The sequence below is a fragment of the Suricata suricatta genome, chromosome 8, assembly GCF_006229205.1.
Source record: "Suricata suricatta isolate VVHF042 chromosome 8, meerkat_22Aug2017_6uvM2_HiC, whole genome shotgun sequence".
NCBI classification, from domain to species: Eukaryota; Metazoa; Chordata; class Mammalia; order Carnivora; family Herpestidae; genus Suricata; species Suricata suricatta.
Window position 1 is genome coordinate 87,995,554 of NC_043707.1, and position 21,104 is coordinate 88,016,657.

Genomic DNA, 21,104 nt, shown 5'->3' on the forward strand with positions numbered 1-21,104 from the left:
TCTCTCTGGCAACCATCTGGCTGCATCTGTTTTTTGTTAGTAAATGCAAACTGAACCTCGTCCCCAGATTAAAACTGGGTCTGGACCATGCCACTTGTTATCCAAAGGATCTTTCCAAAGCACGGTAGCAAAAGTTTTTTGTGTTTCATTTTGCCAGTTTCTTTATCCAAAGTTAAGAAATTTAAAATAAACAGTGCATGGTGCAAAAGATTCCTGGGAGATCCCTTGACGGGGTACCAGTCCCCTGCTTTTATTTCATCAAGGGTATTTTTTAAAGATAGATGTGCCTGTTCTACTATACCTTGTCCTTGTGGATTATAAGGAATTCCAGTGATGTGTTTAATGTGTAACTGTTGACAAAATTTAGAGAACACGGTTCCCGTATATCCTGGTCCATTGTCAGTTTTTACTTGTTTTGGAATTCCCAACACTGATATGGCAGAAAGCATGTGTGCTACGATGTGCCTTCCTGCTTCTCCAGTTTGTAAAGTAGCATATAGGAAACCACTGTAGGTATCAATACTCACATGAACATACTTCAGATTTCCAAACTCTAAAATGTGTGTTACATCCATTTGCCAGATGGCATTGGGCACTAGTCCTTGAGGATTTACTCCCAAATGAGGAAAAGGTAAATGCACAACACAAGAGGGACACTGTTTTACTATTTGTCGTGCCTGCTCATGGGAAATCTTAAACATGATTCTTAAGGTGCGGGCACTGTGGGCACTGAGATGATGGGTAGCGTGAGCTCTAGAGGCTGCTTCTACTCCTGTATCCTGGGGAAGTGTGGTATTATAGATTCCTTTAGTGGCTAAATCAGCCTTTTGCTTACCTAAGGACAGCGAGCCTGGAAGGCCAGTGTGAGCCCTTAAATGACCAATGAAGAAAGGATCTTTTCTTTTATGAATTAAAGACTGAAGTTGTATAAAAAGAGGAGCGGCCCCTGAACTCTGTCTAATTTGGGCTGCAGTTTCTAATAAGGGTACAGAGTTAGCTACATAAGCCCTGTCTGTGTATAGATTAAAAGGTCTATCATGAAAAGCAGAAAAGACTGCAATAACTGTGTGCAGTTCCACAAGTTGAGCAGAAGTAGACGGGGTGGAAAAACTTATGACCTGATCCTTAAAAGTATAAGCCGCAGCGCCAGTAGAGGATCCATCAGTAAAAACTACTAAGGCCTGTGATAGGGGCTGTTGGGAGGTTTTTGTTGGGAATATAAATTCCTGATTTTTAAGGAAATGTAGGAGTTTATCAGATGGATAGTGATTGTCTATCTTACCTGAAAAAGAAGCACATGCAATAGGCCAGCAATCAGTAGTCCGAAAAAGCCGGTGAAGCTCACCTTTTGAATAGGGCTGTATGATGGAGTCAGGCTCCTTGCCAGAGTACTTCACACTTTGTTCTCTTCCTAGAGCAATGAGGTCAGCCACAGCCAGATAGTAAGGATAGATGACCTTTGCAGGTGAGGAGGGAAGATGCACCCACATAATGGGACTATTTTGCCAGAAAACTGCTGTAGGAGTAAAAGAGGTATTGCAAATAATAAGCAAGAGGGGTTGATCATAATCTATGGCAGCGACAAACTGGGAGTGGATGGCTTCCTCCACAATTTTTAATGCTTGACGGGCCTTATTAGTGAGAGATTTCGAAGATTTGGGGTCTGGGTTCCCCTGGAGCATGTCAAACAAAGGTTTGAGCTGTCCAGTGGTGAGTCAAAGATAAGGCCTAACCCAGTTTATATTTCCTAGTAATTTTTGGAAATCGTGGAGTGTCCGTAGAGTGTCCAACCTGAGTTCCAATTTTTGAGTAGTTACATGGGCTCCTGAAATCTGAAAACCCAGGTAAGTGTAAGGGTCTTGTAACTGCACCTTTTCAGGGGCTATTTGCAGCCCGTGAGCCTGTAGGGACGATTGTAAATCATCAAAACATTTCAGCACCTGCTGCCCGTCTCTCCCTGCCAGAAGAATGTCAGCCATATAATGTACAATATATATTTCCCTCCAATCATCGCGTACCTTTTGAATGGCATTTGCCACAAAACTTTGACATAAGGTAGGGCTATTAGCCATGCCCTGAGGTAAAACCTTCCATTGGTATCTTATCATGGGCTCTTTAAGATTAGCAGAGGGCACGCTAAAGGCGAATCGCTCTTGGTCATCAGGGTGGAGGGGGATGGTAAAGAAACAGTCTTTAAGGTCTATGACAACTTTATAATACACTAGAGGTATAGCCACAGGAGAGGGAAGCCCTGGCTGGAGTTTTCCCATTAGAACTATAGTACTGTTTACTGTCCTAAGGTCCTGTAACAATCTCCATTTACCTGATTTCTTTTTTATGACGAATATAGGTGTATTCCATGGGGACTTACTTACCACTAAGCGTCCAGCAGCCAATTGCTCCTGTACCAGCTGATGTGCTGCTTGTAGCTTTTCAGTAGATAGAGGCCATTGATCAACCCACACAGGGTCATCAGACTTCCAAGTGATCTTATTTGCTTGGGGCACAGGAATGTCAATGGCCACTAGGTTAAATTTTCAAAATCCCTTTTTTGATGGTTATTATGTACCTCAATAGGTTGGGTAATTTTATCTTCATTTTTTCTAAGTCTCTTTTCCAGCTTAAATCCCTGAGTTAACATCTGTGCTGTAACCAAATCATTAGGCCTACATATAATGATACCCATTTGATATAAAAGGTCTCGCCCCCACAAATTAACAGGTAATCCTTGAATAACATAAGGTCGAATGTCTCCCTGATTTCCTTCTGCATCCTGCCAGCGCAGTAATTTTGTACTCTTTTCCGGGTTTTTACTCTGCCCTATGCCTTTAAGGTTGGTTGGTTAAGGTAGGGGATAAGGGCCATTGTGAAGGCCAGGCCTCTTTTTTAATAATGGTGACGTCTGCTTCTGTGTCTATTAGGCCTTGAAATTCTTTGCCATCAAGCCAGAGTGTAAGCATGGGTTTTTGGGAGTTAACAGGCTGTACCCAATAAGCATCAGAGGAGCCAGACCCTTGGGCTTCTCGGCTTGAGTTTTTAAACGAGTTGTCAGCAGCAGGAAGAGGCAGCAGAAGTAACTGCGCGATGGGCTGTCCTGAGGGTACTGTGGTAATCTCCTGAGGGGAGGAGGCCACAATTTTTATTTCTCCTGTATAGTCGTTGTCTGTCACTCCAGGATAGACATGTAGCCGACATATTTACAGTGTGGATAATGATAGTATGTATGCTATAGGGTTGTTTTGCAGGTTAAATATATTGAAATGTGTGAAGAGTTTAAAATTCCCCAACATACAATAGGCACTCAGAAAAGAACAAAACAAAAACAAAACCCAGCAATAAAAATATAAGCTGTATTAAACATAGGGGAAGGGAAGGAAAAATAAGATAAAAATAGAGAGCGAGTAAAACCATAAGAGACTCTTAAATACAGAGAACAAACTGAGGATTGCTGTAGAAGCGTTGGGTGGGGGATGGGCACTTGTGATGAGCATTGGGTGTTATATGTTAATGTGAATCACTGGGTTCTACTTTTGAAATCAATACTAAAAAAATAAAAAACAAATGTGCTGTATTTTTGAAATATACAGTCATGTATTTTAATAATTAAAAATAAGATAGTAATGAGAGTCACAAGTCATATTTACATATGGCAATTATTTCTAAAATCTTAGGTAGGGGCGCCTGGGTGGCTCAGTCGGTTAAGCGGCCGGCTTCGGCTCAGGTCATGATCTCACAGTTCGTGGGTTCGAGCCCCGCGTCGGGCTCTGTGTTGACAGCTAGCTCAGAGCTTGGAGCCTGCTTTGGATTCTGTGTCTCCCTCTCTCTCTGACCCTCCCCTGCTCGCGCTGTCTCTCTCTGTCTCTCAAAAATAAATAAAAAAGACATAAAAAAATTTAAAAAAATGTTTATATAAAAAAATCTTAGGTAAAATACGAGTTATTAGGTAAGTAGGGTGGGGTGGGCTGGGAACAGGAAGGATAGATAAGACGGAGGCTTTTATCGAGTGGTAGCAGAGATTCATGCCTCATTCCTGCTGCCCACACCATTTCTCAGTTATGTAGGCACAGGCTCCTTCAAGGCCCCATGAGGATTCTGGGAAGGTAACAGTCTCAACTTCAGTGCTCTGTGGAGAGAGGTTCACGACTGGGCTGAACACTTCCTCTTCTCTGTAGCTGGAAGAGGACTCATTATTGCTCATACCTGGAGAAACCTAACATTCTAGAGCAGGGCCTTTTTACAGTGACTGCCCACCTGAGAGCTTTTTGGAAAATATGCTGAGCCCTGCCTAGAGATCATGATTTAACTATGGGGAAGTGTGGGCATTGGTGTTTTTTCAGAGCACTCTAGATGATTCTAATGTACATCTAGAAATTTAAGAAACATTTCTAAGGGCCCCTTCATTTGTCATTCCCTTGATCAAGAGACCTCCTATGACAGCTTGTTTGCCACTGATACTCTGCAAAAGAACCTTACCTCTCACTGACTGATATTACCTGAGTTTCAAGTAGCCTGACCTTTATACATGCTGAGGGAACTCACACTCCCTGAAATGAGAGGTCAAAGAGAAATCCCAGGTCATTTAAGGGGACTCATATGAAGGAGGGAGATAAAGACCATCAAAACAAGTGACCCATAATGAGGCAGATAATGGAAGAAACAGAAGGGAACTTAGGAAAACATGTATCTTAAGAACAGAAATAATAAGAGAAAAAGGGATTTAAAATTATTTCTGGACAAAAATTGAGTAGGAAACTAAAAATAGAATACAGATAAAAACTGGATTGGGGTGACTGAGTGGCTCAGTCGGTTGAGTGTCTGGCTTCAGCTCAGGTCATGATCTCGCAGTTCGTGGGTTTGAGCCCCACGTCAGGCTCTGTGCTGACAGCTCAGAGCCTGGAGCCTGTCTTTGGATTCTGTGTCTCCCATTCTCTCTGACCCTCCCCTGCTCACGCTGTCTCTCTCTCTCTCTCTCAAAAAATAAAAATTTAAAAAAACTGGATTGATAGTCTAGAAGATCAAATAGAAGCAAAATCTTAAGAAAATACAAAAAATAAAATAGAAATCAGATTGAAAAGAGATACGTAGTAAGATTTCAAGATATTCAACCTGTAAATATATACTTAATACATAAACCAGGAAAGTAAGAAACATGGTAAGGAAATAAAGAAATACTAGGGAAAACATGATGTGTTTTTGAAAATGGACTTGAATTTTCAGATCAAAAGGGTTACCAACTGCTAGATTTACAGTAAGATTATTTAAGTCCAAATGCAGAAAAATATTGGTTTATTACAAAGGAAAGGAAGTCAAATCAGTTTCATATGTCTTATCTGCATCCCTGAGGCTAGAAAACAATAAATAATTTTAAACTTTTGAACAGAATGGCAATCCAGCAATCCTCTATTTAGATGAATCATCATTTATATATGAGAACAAAAAGAAATTTTTGGATGTGAAAAACTTTAGAAGGTAATCCACCTATATATTCTTTCTGAGAAAGTTACCTGGAGAAATATTTTATCCAAGATAAAATCAAATGTAAGTAAAATAAAGATCCAAACTAGATGTCTTTATGACAAAAAAAAAAAAAGGTATTTGAAATCATCCCATGGTACCACTCTGGACTTCTGTCTCAGAGTGGCTGTTCTGTAAAAACATAAAATATTCCAAAGCATTACCAGGGAAGTTATCCATAACAGATTCCTAATTGGGAAAAGCTAGCTTTTAAAGCAATCCTGATGTTTCCATCTGAGCTGTGCCCTGCTCTTGGGTTTCTTCCCTTTGTGTGCCAGTGCCATTTCATATCCATTCAATGGATGTGCCGCACGCTTCCTTTAACTCCAGTTCATGCACCACAAAGTCAAGGCCTTTACCTATATTCCCTTTAACTCAACTGAAACAGGATATAATTTCACAGGGGATTTTTCTAAATGTAATACCATAAAAGAGTGAATGAAGGTGGATGATTTGAAAATATATAAGCAGCTCAAAACCAATATAACTTATAAAAACCGATTTATGACTTTATGCTAATAAATTAAACCATTAAACTGATAATTAAAATTTTATTCATATATGAGAGCATAGTGTGAGGAGCTCAGTTCTTACTCTTAGGCTCTTATCCTCCCATTTCTTCTTCCTACTCTTGGGGAAAATGTTCCATTGATCTCTTGTATTTCTGTACATCTTGTAAGCAGAGGCGGTGGTTACGTTGTTCCTAGTTTCTCAAGGGTTTTTTGTATAAAAAAACAGCCTTGAAAGAGGTAGTGCTTTCCTTTGAGCAAGAGCAGGTATATTACTCTTCATTATGAAAGATTTGCATTCTGTAAGCTCCACTCTTGTAATAACTTGCTTGTGTGCAGAAGTCATCTGTCCTCTGCTTGTTGTCTTGTGGAATTGAGGCTCAGAGGACTGACACAGAAAATGCTATTCCTATCACAGTGAGTAATAAGTAGGCCTTTGTCTCTGACCCAGCAGTCTACTTCTTCATGAGCATAGATGAAACTGTGCCAGCCTAAATTGTTAGCTTATAAGTAGTGTTAAATCTCAGACCTTCCACACCTATTCTTAGAGAAAAAGCTAGAATGACAGAAACTGTGACCACCCTCTTTCCCTTCCTTTGCAAACTGAGTGGTAAAATACATTAGGCTCATTATTCAATAAGGAAGAGAACACCCTTATCCAGGTCCATGAGCTTAAAAGGACTCTATTTATATACCCCATTTATCTAACCCATAAGCCAACTGCCTCTGGGCAGCAGGATTTATATATTAATTATTAGTCAACTAAATCCTTAAAATTAATCCATATAATAAAGTTTTAAAACAATATGACAAGAGACTATATAAACTAGAAAAGAAAGTCAATATCAGTTGAGGACAGAGTTTGTGTATAATGAATCTTATAAACCAACCCAGCTAAGGATAAAGCAACTGAACTGAAATTTGACCTCTTCCTATGTCCCAAACATTTTGTTAAGCAACTTCTAAACTTTATTTTACATAATTCTTATACTAACCCTATAAGGTAAGCTATTACTGCATTTGGCCTGTGAAGGACAGATTAAAAAATATCAGTATTCTGAGGAACTTCACATAGAGTCAAGATGCAAAGTAAGTTCCAACTCCAAACTCCACACTCTTTGGTTCACCATAAGGAAATCCATATCCAAGCATCTCTATATATTCTGTAAATGCATTTGAAAAATACCTTCATAAGATAAAGATTAAAAAATTACTCCTTAACAAAACTATATAGCCAATTTCATGCTTAGAATAGAACCCTTGACACATTCCCAATTAAATTAGAAGCAAAAGGATGCTCATTCTAACCAGTATACTATACTATTCTAGAAGTGCTTTCCAATGATATTAGATAAGAATATATGATAAACATATACATGTTTTAAAAGGAATAGATAAAATGTTTTATGCAGATTAAATGAATGTTTACTGAAAAATCCAAAGAGAATAAACTAAAGTCTTGTTGGAAATTAGAAGATTATAAGAAAGTTTAATAAAAATTTACCAGGACAATTTGTACACTCCTCAGATGTTTATTGCACAGGTACTATGTGCCAGTCACTGTACTAGGTGCTGAGTACAAGAGTGAACAAAATCCACCCTCAATTTACATTTTAGGATTAGGTGGAGAGACAGATAACAAACTAAATGAACAAATGAATATTTAATGTAAATCCATTAGTGTTGGGAGCCGCAAAGATTTCAGCTGCTTGGCCATTTGCTAGCCGGATATGTCACTCCCTGTGGAGAGTTGCAAAATAGGCAGGGGAGCGCCACTCCCTGTCAGAGGAGAAGCCAGAAGAACAAAGATCAATTGCCTGTAGGCAGGGTAGTATCAGCCCCTCAGGTGCTGTGCTAAAACACTTTAGTCTGGTTCCTCTTTTACTCCAGTCTTAATCCCTTAACCCTGTTTCCTAGCAACTGACCTAGGTCAGCTGCCTTGTTTTCCCACCTTGAAACCTTTATAAGATAGGGTGTTTTCTCAATAAAGAAGAGGCTTGATCGAAAGTGTGTGTTGTCTTTACTCTCTGTGTGTCCCCCTTCCTGCCCTGTTTTCTCTCCCTCCTTCAGGAAAAGAACCCGGCGACGATTCTCCGCCCTTCTGGCCAGGGCGGGACAAGACATATTGGTGCCTCAACGTGCGACTGAGTGAGGGAGCAAGACATATTGGCACCCAGGGTGGAGAATCCTTTAGGGTTCTTGATCCTGAGAAAGGGAGAGAAAGACATTAGTGATAAATACTATGAAGAAAATGATAGTAAATTAAAGGAATTAAGATTGATAAGGTTACTATTTTAAATAGAGAAAAAGGCAAAAAAAAAAACCCCACCCCACCTTTTTGGAGAGATTGAAATTGAGCAGAGTCTTACAAAATGCCTTCTTATAACTTAAGGTAATAACCCTTGGCAGTAGCTGGGGAATATTCTTGGAGTAAGAATTTTGAACTTTATTTGAGTCCAGTAGGAAACATTTGGAAGGAAATGACAATCACATTTATATTTTACAGATGCCACCATGGTCACTTTGGGAATAGACTGTAGGGGATGAGTGATAGCTGAGAAAGTAGACAGAAGGCAAGAGACACCTGCAAGTAGCTCAGATAGGAGATGAAGTGTCTTGGACTTGGGTAGAAGTAACAAGGAAAGAAGTAGTTGGATTTGGGGTTTATTTCAAAGAAAGATCCAGTGAGGTTTACCAACAGTTGGGACTGAGGAGTGAGAGAAGAAATCAGAGACATTGCCAAGTGTTTGGCCTAGGTCTTTGGTTGAATGGAGATGGGAAAGCCTCAAAGATTGGGAAGGAAGTGGGCGCAAGGATTTGGTTTTGAATGTGTTAAAATTTGAGATGCCTATGATATACCTAAGTGCAGAAGTCATGTAGCAGTTGGATATATAAACCTGGAGCTCAGGGAAAAGTGAGGGCCTGGATTTATAAATCTCAGGGACATGAGCCTTTAGATAATATGTGAAGATATTAGATTAGATATCAACCGAGGGTGAGTGTTTGAGATCAGAAGACTGAGTCATGGATTATTCCAGTGCTTAGAGGTCAGAAATATCATGAATTATATAATACTATTAACTTTAGTACATACCATCAGTAGTCAAAGGATTTAGTGGAGAAAATTTCTCTTATAATAAGTAAACGTTGTGATCCTATCTGGTATATTATTTTGGTATCTGAACTGACCCTAACTCTGGGTCCCACCACTTTGACTCATGTCAGACAAAGTCCCCAATATCTCATTTAATGAATTTCCAGCATATCTTTAGAAACGATTAATCAGCTTATAAACTATAATTTCTTAGAGTGTCCTCAGTCCTATGACAACAGTAGCTTTCTATCTGTCTCTACTTCAAGGGATTATACCTAATACTTTCATCTCTGGATTAGTACTAACCTTTTACACTTTGTACTATAATAGTATTAATACAACATCTAATCTATGTAACTAGGACTTCACCACATTTCTCAAAATTTATTTTTTAGATTAGTTTTGTAGATTTTTCTATTTATTTTAACTTATGTTAATTTTATTTTTTCTAGATATGTCTTTTTAAAAAATGAGCCTGAACCTACAAAGAGTGATTTTGTACCACACTTTGTACCAACAAATATAAAAAATCAAGAAAGGAAGTCAATAGGTAATGCTCTGTGTAACATATTTACTTCTCTTTTAACTTATTAATGAGTGATTTTGCTTTTTATTATGTACTTTATTATTTATTAATGTATATCTTAAAAGTTCTTGACCATTGATGTCTCTGTTGAAAGAATTATCTTGAAAGTATATGGTGTATAACTGCAGTGTGAAAGATTTCAGTGAGCTATAAAGAAGAATTTCCTAAGAGACAGAGATGCTAAATATCAGAATGGACAATTTATACAATTCACAAATTAAGAATATATTTTTGTTTATATATTTATTTTTCTTGAAAGAATACATCTGAGTTTCCTTTAAACTCAACCCTAGGAGTTTATTATTAAAAAAAAGAAATCAATCAAGTATTGACATTTTGCTTAATAAAAACTTACTTTACCAAAACTGTAAAGGAACATATTTTCTTAGAACATTAAGGAATTTGTAAGCTAGGAACAAGCAGTGCCAATCTTTAGAGAATTTGAGTGTTTTGTGTTGCTGTTTTTTTTTTCTTTCTCTGAAATTATCAAAAAACCATTCGATTGCATCATTCTCATTGACCCCTTTGACTGAGTAAGGCTCCTTCACTCCACATTGCCCATACTGTCTCATTTCTCTGATACTCTTCATCATCTAAATTCTCAAAGGATTTGTTTATGTACACTGTCTCTATTTCTGCTTTTGTTCAAACTTCAAACAACTCCTGTCTGGATTCTGTCTCCACCATTTCTACTGATCAATCTCATTTGCTAAATCCAAATAATAGTTTTCGGTTTTTATTTTCTTCCACTTTTCAATAATGAGTATAGTTGGTCAATCATTCCTTCCTCCTTAAACCTCTCCTGTTTGGGGTTTTGGAACCCATGTCTCTTGTTTTCCTGCTATTTCACTCCTCAGTCTCTTAATTCTTAATTTATCTTCTCCATCATTAAAATACTGTACAGTTGACTCTTAAACAACAGGATGGTTAGGGGCACTGACACCAAAGCACAGTCAAAAATCCACATATAACTTGTAATTCCCCCCAAACTTAACAACTGTTAGCCTATTGTTGACCAGAAACCTTTCTAATAATATAAATACATATTTTGTATTTGTATGTATTATATGCTATCTTCTTATAATAAAGTAAGCTAAAGAAAATGTTATTAAGAGAATCATAAAGATAAAATACATTTACAGTGCTGTACTATCAAAATATCCATATGTAAAGTGGATTCATGCAGTACAAACCTATGTTATTCAAGGATCAACCGTATATCACAACTGATCTATTCTACTGTTGAAATTTTAAGTTTTTAGTTTGTCAACCATTACGATGATGAAATGAACATTCTTGTTTACACATTCTGCTGCATATGTGTAAGAATTTTTTGAGAGTATATATCCAGGATTTATATTGCCAAGTATACTTATCTTCAACTGTATAAATACTGACAAACTCTCCAATGTATTTGTACTGATTTATACTCCCGTCAAATTTGGGAGAAATTTTTTGTTCTGCTTTCTTCCTAAGATTAAGAACTGCTAGATTTTTATTTTAGCAATCTACCAGGTATGTAATAATATATCATTATGTCTTAATTTGCATTTCTATGATTACTAGTAAGTTTAAGAACTTCTTCACAAAACTATTGATCAAGTAAATTTATACTTTTGGAAATCATCCAAGTCTTAGCTCATTTTAAAAGTAGGTTTTTGTCCTTTTCTCATTAATTTCTCTATATATTTTGGTGACTAGTTTTTTGTTGGTTTTCTGTGTTGTGAATATTTTCTTTTCTCTTTTATTCACTCTATGATGTCTTTTTGATGAAGAGAAACTTTCACTTTAATAAAGTGAAAGATACCAAACCTTCCACCATTTGATTAGGATGTTTTGAGCCATATTTAAGAAATTGTTCCCTCCTTTGTGATGATGAAGACCTTCTCCTATTTATCTTGTAAAAGACTTTAGTTCTTCTTTCTATATTTAGGCCTAAAGTCTACCTGGGATTAAATTTTTAGTGAGATAAGGGACAAATTTAGTTTTTTCATGTGGATATACAGTTATCTGAGCATGCTATTTAAAAGGCTATGCTTGCAGCACCTGGGTGGCTCAGTTAAGTGTCCAACTTAGGCTCAGGTCATGATCTCATGGTTTGTGAGTTCCAGCCCTGTGTCAGGCTCTATGCGAACAGTTCAGTGCCTATAGCCTTCTTCAGATTCTGTGTCTCCCTCTCTCTGCCCCTACCCCACTTACACTCTTTATCTCTCAAAAATAAACATTTAAAAAATAATAAAAAATAAAAAGGTATTCTTTCCCTAATGCTCTGGGCTCTTTGCTCTGGGGCGTTTGTTCTATTTCATTATTTGTCTATTTGTTCATTAACACCATACCACATTGATTTATGTAGCTTAAAATAACCCTTGAATCTGGTAGAGCAAGTCTTCCAACTTTGTTCTCCAAGAATATCATGGCTATTTTTCTATTTTCCATTATGATTTTTTTCTCTGTCCCATTAGTTATTTAGAAGCATATGTCTTCATTCAAAATATTTGAAGTTTTTCTAATTATCTTTTGACTATAGCTTTTTAGCAGAATTACATGGTTGAGGATATACTCCATATGGTTTCAGTTCTGTGTAATTAATTAACATGTGTTATCACTCAATATTTGGTTAATTGTTGTAAATACTCTATGTGCTTGAAAATAACATATATTCTATAATAGTTGAGTATAGTGTTCTGTATATGTCTCTTAGGTCAAATTTGTTCACTCTATTTTTCATCTCTTTTGTATCTTTATTGATTTTTCTGTGTGTTCTGTCAGTGAGAAATTTCAGATTTGTATTTTCCCTTGTAGTGTCAAATTTTGCCTTATAAATTTTTAATATAGTTTAGGTCATGTTATCAATTACATTAATATTTAGAATTGCTATATTTCTAGTGAATTGAACCTTTTTCATTATAAAATGGTTGTCTTACTATCCAATATTGCTGTAGTTGTCCAGCTTTCATTGGTTACTGTTGCATGGTATATCTTTTTTCAATATTTTATTACCTTCTTGTAACATTGTAATCTGAATTTTCCTCTCATAAACATCATACTATGAAATTAAAAAATCGATTGTAATCTTTGTCTTTGAAATGGAGCATTGAGTCCATTTACACTTCATGTAATTACTGATTTTTTTTGGATTTAATTTTGCCATTTAATTTTGTTCTTTCATTGCCCTGTTGGATTTTATGCTTTTCTCTTTCCTCTCATGTTTTCTGTAGAATTTTTTTAAGTTTTACTTTACCCCTTTATTAATTTGGAAGTTATATACTCTGTTTCTATTCTTTAAATGATTACTCTAGAAATTACAACAAGTAATCTTTCAAAATCTATTATTACCCTCATTCTGGACAATAAAAGAATTTTAGGACACTTAAATTATTTTATTGATGTCTGAATTCTATGTTATTGTTAAAATTCAAAATCTTATTTAAATATTATATAAATCAGATATAGGTGAGACTCAAGCTGTGATTCATCCTGATCCAAAATTCCTCTCTACCCGTGAACCTCTGGAATCAAACAGTATATGTGCTTCCAAAATGCAAAGCCAGACAGGCACAGGATAGGCATTCTCTTTCCAAAAGGGAGAAATAAAAAGAAAGAAGGGTTGATGGGTCCCGAGCAAGTCTAAAACTTAGCAAAGTAAACTTCATAAGACTTTTAAGACTCAAGAATAATTCCCTTCATCTCCACACTCTGCCTTCTGGTCCCATTGGGGCAGAGTTCCAGGCCCTACAGTGTGCCAGGTAGGGGTCATCCCTGCAAGATTCTGGGATGCCCTACCCCAAAGGTGTTGAGTGGAGACTGTTTGGCCTCTTGAAACTGAGACAATAATAACTCCATTTGAAACTAAAGAGGCAGTTCTGGTTATTCTTTCCCTGTCTTGAAGAATAGCATATTTTTAGTGAATAGCTCTGTGTGGTTCTATCCTATAAAACCCAAGAAGTCCAACAGGCTCCTATCTACATCCCCTTCAGTTCAAACTGACAGTGTCACTACTGGAATAACTGATAAGATCTGTGATTCACACCCATATCAATTTCCTTATCAAATAGTCATCCTACCCAACTCTTAGTGTTCTCTTTTTTAAAAAATAATTTATTTATTTTTAAACTTACATCCAAGTTACTTAGCATGTGGTGCAACAATGATTTTAGCAGTAGATTCCTTAATGCCGCTTACCCATTTAGCCCATCCCTCTGCCCCCAACCCCTCCAGCAACCCTCTGTTTGTTCTCCATGTCTCTTATGTTTTGTCCTTCTCCTTGTTTTTATATTATTTTTGCTTCCCTTCCCTATGTTCACTGTTTTGTATCTTGAAGTCCTCATATGAGTGAAGTCATATATTTGTCTTTCTCTGACTAATTTTACTTAGCATAATACCTTCTAGTTCCATCCACATTGTTGCAAATGGCAAGATTTCATTCATTTTGATTGCCAAGTAATACTCCATTGTGTGTGTATGTATATATATATATATATATATATATGTATATGTGTGTGTGTGTGTGTGTATACATATATATACACACACCACATCTTCTTTATCCACTCATACATCAATGGACATTTGGGCTCTTTCCATGCTTTAGCTATTGTTGATAGTGCTGCTATAAACATTTGAAACAGCATTCCCTTAAAAACAGCATACCTGTATCCCTTGTATAAATACCTAGTAGTGCATTTGCTGGGTCATAGGGTAGTTCTATTTTTAATTTTTTGAGGAACCTCCATACTGTTTTCCAGAGTGACTGCACAGGTTTGCATTTCCACCAGCACTGCAAAAGTGTTCCTCATTCTCTGCATTCTCACCAACATCTGTTGTGCCTGAGTTGTTAATGTTAACCATTTTGACAAGTGTGAGGTGGTATCTCATTGTGGTTTTGATTTGTATTTCCCTGATAATGAGTGATGTTGAGCATTTTTTCATCTGTCTGTTGGCCATCTGGATATCTTCTTTGGAGAAGTGACTATTCATGTCTTTTGTCCATTTCTTCACTGGATTGTTTGCTTTTGGGGTGTTGAGTTTGATAAGTTCTTTATAGATTTTGGATACCTACCCTTTATCTGATATGTTGTTTGCAAATATCTTCTCCCATTCTGTTGGTTGCCTTTTAGTTTTGCTGATGTTTCCTTCACTGTGCAGAAGCTTTTTATTTTGATGAGGTCCCAATATTCATTTTTGCTTTTGTTTCCCTAGCCTCTGGAAACCTATTGAAACAGAAGTTGCTGCATCCAAGGTTTTGCCTGCTTTCTCCTCAAGGATTTTTATGGCTTCCTGTCTTATGTTAGGTCTTTCAGCCAGATGGAGTTTATTTTTGTGTATGGTGTAAGAAAGTGGTTCAGGTTCATTTTTCTACATGTTGCTGTCAAGTTTTCCCAGCACCACTTGCTGAAGAGACTGTCTTTATTCCATTGGATATTCTTTCCTGATTTTTCAAAGATTAGTTGGCCATATGTTTGTGGGTCCATTTCTGAGTTCTCCATTCTGTCCCATTGATTTGAGTGTCTGTTTTTGTGCCAGTACCATACCGTCTTAATGATTACAACTTTGTAATACAGCTTGAAGTCCGGGATTGTGATGCCTCCAGCTTTGGTTTTCTTTTTCAGGATTGCTTTGGCTATTTGGGGTCATTTCTGGTTCCATACAAATTTTAGAATTGTTTGTTCTAGCTCTGTGAAGAATGCTGATGTTCTTTTGATAGGTATTGCATTGAATGTGTAGATTGCTTTGGGCAGTATCAACACTTTAACAGTATTTGTTCTTCTAATTCATGAGCATGTAATGTTTTTCCATTTTTTTGTGTCTTCTTCAATTTCTTTCATAAACTTTCTATAATTTTCAGTGTATAGATTTTTCGCCTCTCTGATTAGATTTATCCCTAGGTATTTTATGGGTTTTGGTGCAATTGTAAGTGGGATTAATTTCTTGATTTCTCTTTCTGTTGCTTCATTATTAGTGTATAGGCATGCAACCTATTTCTATACATTGATTTTATATCCTGTGACTTTGCTGAATTCATGGATCAGTTCTAAAAGCTTTTTGGTGGAATCTTTTGGGTTTTGCATATAGGATATCATGTCATCTACCTACCAATGGGGAAAGTTTGACCTCCTTCTGGCCAATATGAATGCCTTTTATTTCTTCCTGTTTTCTGATTGCTTAGGCTAAGACTTCCAGTAGTATGTTGAATAACAGTGGTGAGGGTGGACATCCTGTCTTGTTCCTGACCTTTGGGGGAAAGCTCTGTTTTTCCCAAGTGAGGATGATATTAGTGTTGTGTCTTTCATATACGATGTTTATGATCTCAAGGTATGATCCTTCTGTTTCTACTTTCTTGAGGATTTTTATCAAGAAAGATGCTGTATTTTGTCAAATGGTTTCTCTGAATCTATTGAGAGGATCATGTGGCTTTTGTCATTTCTTTTATTAATGTGATGTATCACTTTGATTGTTTTGTGGCTATTGAACCAGCCCTGCATCCCAAGTATAAATTCCACTTGGTTATGGTGAATAACTTTGTAAATGTATTGTTGGATCTGGTTGGCTAATATCTTGTTGAGGTTTTTTGCATCCAGGTTCATCAGGGAAATTGGTCTATAGTTCTTCTTTTTAGTGGGGTCTTTGGTTTTGGAATCAAGGTAATGCTGGCTTCATAGAAAGAGTTTGGAAGTTTTCTTCCATTTCTATTTTTTGGAACAGCTTCAAAAGAATAGGTGTTAACTCTTCTTTAAATGTTTGGTATAATCCCCCTGTATCCATGGAGATGAGATGGAGAGATGGAGAGAGAGATTCTCTCTCTCTTATTTTTTTTCTTATAAGGATATTAAAGGGGGCTTCACTTTCATTACCTCATATAAACTTAAATATGTCCCAAAGGCCTCACCTCCAAATAGCATCACATTCAGGATTAGTACTTCAACATATAAATTTTGGGAAGAATATATTCAGTCTATAGCAATGACCCTATCTAAAATATACCTCCCTTTTTTCTCCCTCACCAAAATCTATTTCTGTTATAGCATATATCTTTATTTGTAATTTTTCATTCCTTTGTTTCTCTTTTTTGTTATCCATTTTACCCACTAAAATGTATGCATCACGATTACAGTGTCTAACATGAGTGCTGGCATATAGTAGGTAATAAATAAATAACTGTTGATTGAATGAATGCCAGATACTATTACACTTGATGCATGTATTATTTCATTTCCTCCTCATAGCATTCTTCTAAGATAAGTACTATTATTTTCCCTTAACAGATGAGAAAACTCAGGCTCATGGAAGTTAAATAACTTATGTAAGGCTATATGACTTACAGACAAAAGAGTAGACTTTGGTCCCAGGCCAACTAAATCCAAAGTCTGTATGCTTGACCTGACACCATATCTACCTTAAGAAAATCCTTTAAAGGATAATCCAGATTAATAAATAATTAGACTGAGGGGGATTCAGGCTGAGAGGAATATTTCTCTTCTCAAAGGAATTAATGAAAAGATTCCTTTAACTAGGATTCCATTTTGTTTAGAAATCCATATTTTTCCCCAAGAACATACAATTTTGTTGTGTGGTCTGAAGTCATAGTTATGACCTCTATAGTTTCTGATAAGTAGTCAGGAGTAAATAATCAAAAGTTATCATTTCTGTTAATAGAACTGCCTTTTTAAACAAATTACACTAGAATATATTTAGCTCTGAAAACATAATGTGTATGTAAGCACCTAAGTATGTCAGATTACATTTCTAAAGTTTACTAGAAGTAGAAAAAAATAGTTTATTGATAGTTAAATTAGAAGTATACAAATAGTAAGGAGTATCATTTATGTTTGGATTTGTTTCTTTAGAGTCATTGAAAGAAAAACTGAATTCAAGATCTTTTAGAACTTTTCTTGATCTTAAGAATACAGCTAAGGTAGGCTTAATTTTTCTACTTAACAATTACTTTGTAGAAATTCAGATTAGAACTAACAATTTTATATATACTTCTATGAATCCCAAATTCACATGTATTTTAGGATTCAAAGTGTAAAATTTTAAAGTGATTTCATCTTTGATATTATGTAAAACTTTATGTGAAGGGGTAATACAGAAAATAATATATTATTTGCTTGACAGTCCATACTGCAGAAGTTATTTGAATATGATAAGGATTGACAGATATCATAAAATTAGTTAAAACAAGACATCATAAAAATACATAAATGACTTAATATTTTATTTTAATTAAAAATATGAAAATATGCATCCATTTGTAATCTTTTGAGTTATATCAAGGCCATTTCTTTTTTAGCATGCTATGGTTATTTAACTTATATAATTACAGTCACAATTACCATAAACAACTTTGGAACCAACAGTATTGATTCTTTTTTTAAATTGCAGTATAATTGGAGTATTGAAGTATAACACACAATGTTACATTAGTTTTAGGTGTACAGTGTAGTGATTTGACAACAGTACTGGTACTTGAGAAACTTTTGAGTAAAGAGGTTCATGGGCATCCTGAAAAGCAATTGACTAGCCTTAAGCATTGACCATGTCTTGGCTACTATTCATTAGGTTTTATCTAGGAGACTAGAGAGAGAAGTTAACCAGAGAATCAGAAAAGGAAAATCATTTAAGAGAGTTTCTTAGGTATTCATTTATTATTAACCCTGATTATGCTAATATGGAAACTGAAACATAAACAAATACATACTTTGGACCATAATTAATGACATAATTTTTGTTGCATATTCCCACCTTTTATAATTTTTAAGAAAATTTACAGGATCCACAGTCCAGAATATTTGTATTATCCTCAACTACATGTTTTATTTAGGTTCATATTTAATAAATACCTTTCAAGAAATATATATGGTAGCATCACAAGTTTACTCCTAATAATAAATTTACAAGCATCTTATGTGAAATATGCAACATTTTAACTTTTAAAAAATAAGTTAAAATATACCTATGACTTTTAAAAAATTAAATAATTCAGAAAGTCTAATAAGAACACAAAGCACTTCCATCCCATTTTCCTGTTTTAATTTCCTCTTTTCAAAGGCAACCATATTTAACTTTTGGAGGGGGTTTAATTCCCATTGTGATTAACTCCTTAATCTTAAAGAATGAGCTTCTACTACTATTTTCTTTTGCTTATCAACATTAAATATTATCCACTGATTAATCAGTAATAATATTTGAATTAGCTTATTTATATTGCTCTACATTTCACCTCTTCCCCTATTTTTTCCTACTGGATCTTTGATAGTTACTTTTTTGCTTCCTCTGTTGTTAAATTTTGTACCTATAAATAACATATCTAAATATTTTTTCTTTTATATTAACTTAAATCACTAACTCCTGATTCCCGTGTTTATAAAATGAAGAATTTAGCAGTCCTGTCCTTTTTTCCCACTCTCTTCCACACATTCTTCTCCAGGAAGGTATATCTTTACTTTTGTATTGTTGAGGTCAATAATTATATTCAGTCTTACAACTCTGATTAAGCCCTCATGTTTTGTTTATAGGTTAATTCTAAAACTCAAAACTATAAATAGTATCTATGTTATGATGACACTGTAAACATTCATTGTAAAGAATGTGCAATAAAGTAATGTGCTAAGATTACAATCCTTCTCAATGTGTAAAATGTAAAAACAAATGTTCTCTTTTCTTATTCTCTATTAGTTACTCAAAAATAATGCCACATGTTAGTTTGCCTCATATTGAGACCTTGACTGTTCTACACACCTTTTTTAAATAGTTTATTGTCAAGTTGGTTTCCATATAACACCCAGTGCTCTTTCTTCCCCACAGGTGCCCTCCTCCACATCCATCACCTCCCTCCTCCTTTTCCCCTCCCCCTTCAGTCCTCAGTTTTTTAGTATTCAAGAATCTCTCATGATTTGCCTCCCTGCCTCTCCCTAACTCTTTTTCCCCCCTTCCCCTCCCCATGACCCTATGTTAAGTTTCTCTGGTTAGACTTAAGATTGCAAACATATGACATCTGTCCTTCTCTGCCTGACTTATTTCGCTTAGCATGACACCCTCGAGGTCCATCCACGTTGCTACAAATGGCAAGATTTCATTCTTTCTCATTGACATGTAGTATTCCATTGTATATATAAACCACATCTTCTTGATCCATTCATCAGGTGATGTACATTTAGGCTCTTTCCATGATTTGGCTACTGTTGACAGTGCTGCTATGAACATTGGGGCACATGTGCCCCTATGCATCAGCACTTCTGTATCCCGTGGGTAAATCGCTAGCAGTGCTATTGTTGGGTCATAGGGGAGTTCTGTTGTTAACTTTTTTGACGAACCTCCACACTGTTTTCAGAGCAGCTGTACCAGTTTACATTCCTACCAACAGTACAGGAGGGTGCCCATTTCCCCACTTCCTCACCAGCATATATAATCTCTTGATTTGTTCATTTTAGCCACTCTGACCAGCGTGAGGTGGTATCTCAGTGAGGTTTTGATTTGTATTTCCCTGATGATGAGTGATGCTTAGCATCGTTTCATGTGTCTGTAGGCCATCTGGATGTCCTCTTTGGAGAAGTGTCTGTTTATGTATTCTGCCCATTTCTTCACTGGGTTATTTGTTTTTCAGATGTGGAGTTTGATGAGTTCCTTGTAGATTTTGGATAATAGCCCTTTATGTGATATGCCATTTGCAACTATCTGTTCCCATTCTGTTCCATATGAGTTTTAGGATAGTTTGTTCTAACTTTGAGAAGAATCCTGGTGCAATTTTTATTGGAATTGCATTGAATGTGTAGATTGCTTTGGGTAATAATGACATTTTAACAATGTTTATTCTTCCAATCCATGAGCATGAAATGTTTTTCCATTTATTTGTGTCTTCTTCAATTTCTTTCATAAGTTTTCTACAGTTTTCATTATACAGGACTTTTACATCTTTAGTTAGGTTTATTTCTAGGTTTTATGGTTTTTTGTGCAATTGCGAATGGAATCAGTTTCTTGATTTCTCTTTCTGTTGCTTCATTATTGGTGTATAAAAATGCAACCGATTTCTGTATGTTGATTTGGTACACTGCGACTTTATTGAACTCATGGATCAGTTCTAGTAGGCTTCTGGTGGAGTTGATCGGGTTTTCCATGTAGAGTATCATGTCATCTGTGAAAAGTGAAAGTTTGGCTTCTTCTTTGCCAATTATGATGCCTTTTATTTTATTTTGTTGTTGTTGTTGTTGTCGTTGTTGTCTGATTGCTGATTCTAGGACTTCCAGCACTATGTTACACAACAGTGGTGAGAGTGGACACCCCTGTCGTGTTCCTGATCTCAGTTTTTCCCCATTAAGGATGATATTAGCTGTGGGCTTTTCATAAATAATGTTTAAGTAAGTTCCTTATATCCCGACTTTCTCGAGGGTTTTTATTAAGAAGA

General features: G+C 35.9%; 1 protein-coding gene across 4 annotated transcripts in view; it reads left to right on the top strand.

The window, feature by feature from the left end:
• C8H1orf141 (chromosome 8 C1orf141 homolog) overlaps positions 1–21,104 on the top strand; it is a 57,792-nt gene that overhangs the window by 16,368 nt on the left and 20,320 nt on the right. For all 4 annotated transcript variants that reach the window (XM_029949787.1, XM_029949791.1, XM_029949788.1 and 1 more), the window contains 2 exons: positions 9,570–9,667; positions 17,548–17,615. In XM_029949787.1, the coding sequence (XP_029805647.1) occupies positions 9,570–9,667; positions 17,548–17,615 (166 nt within the window). The remainder of the gene's footprint in view (positions 1–9,569; positions 9,668–17,547; positions 17,616–21,104) is intronic.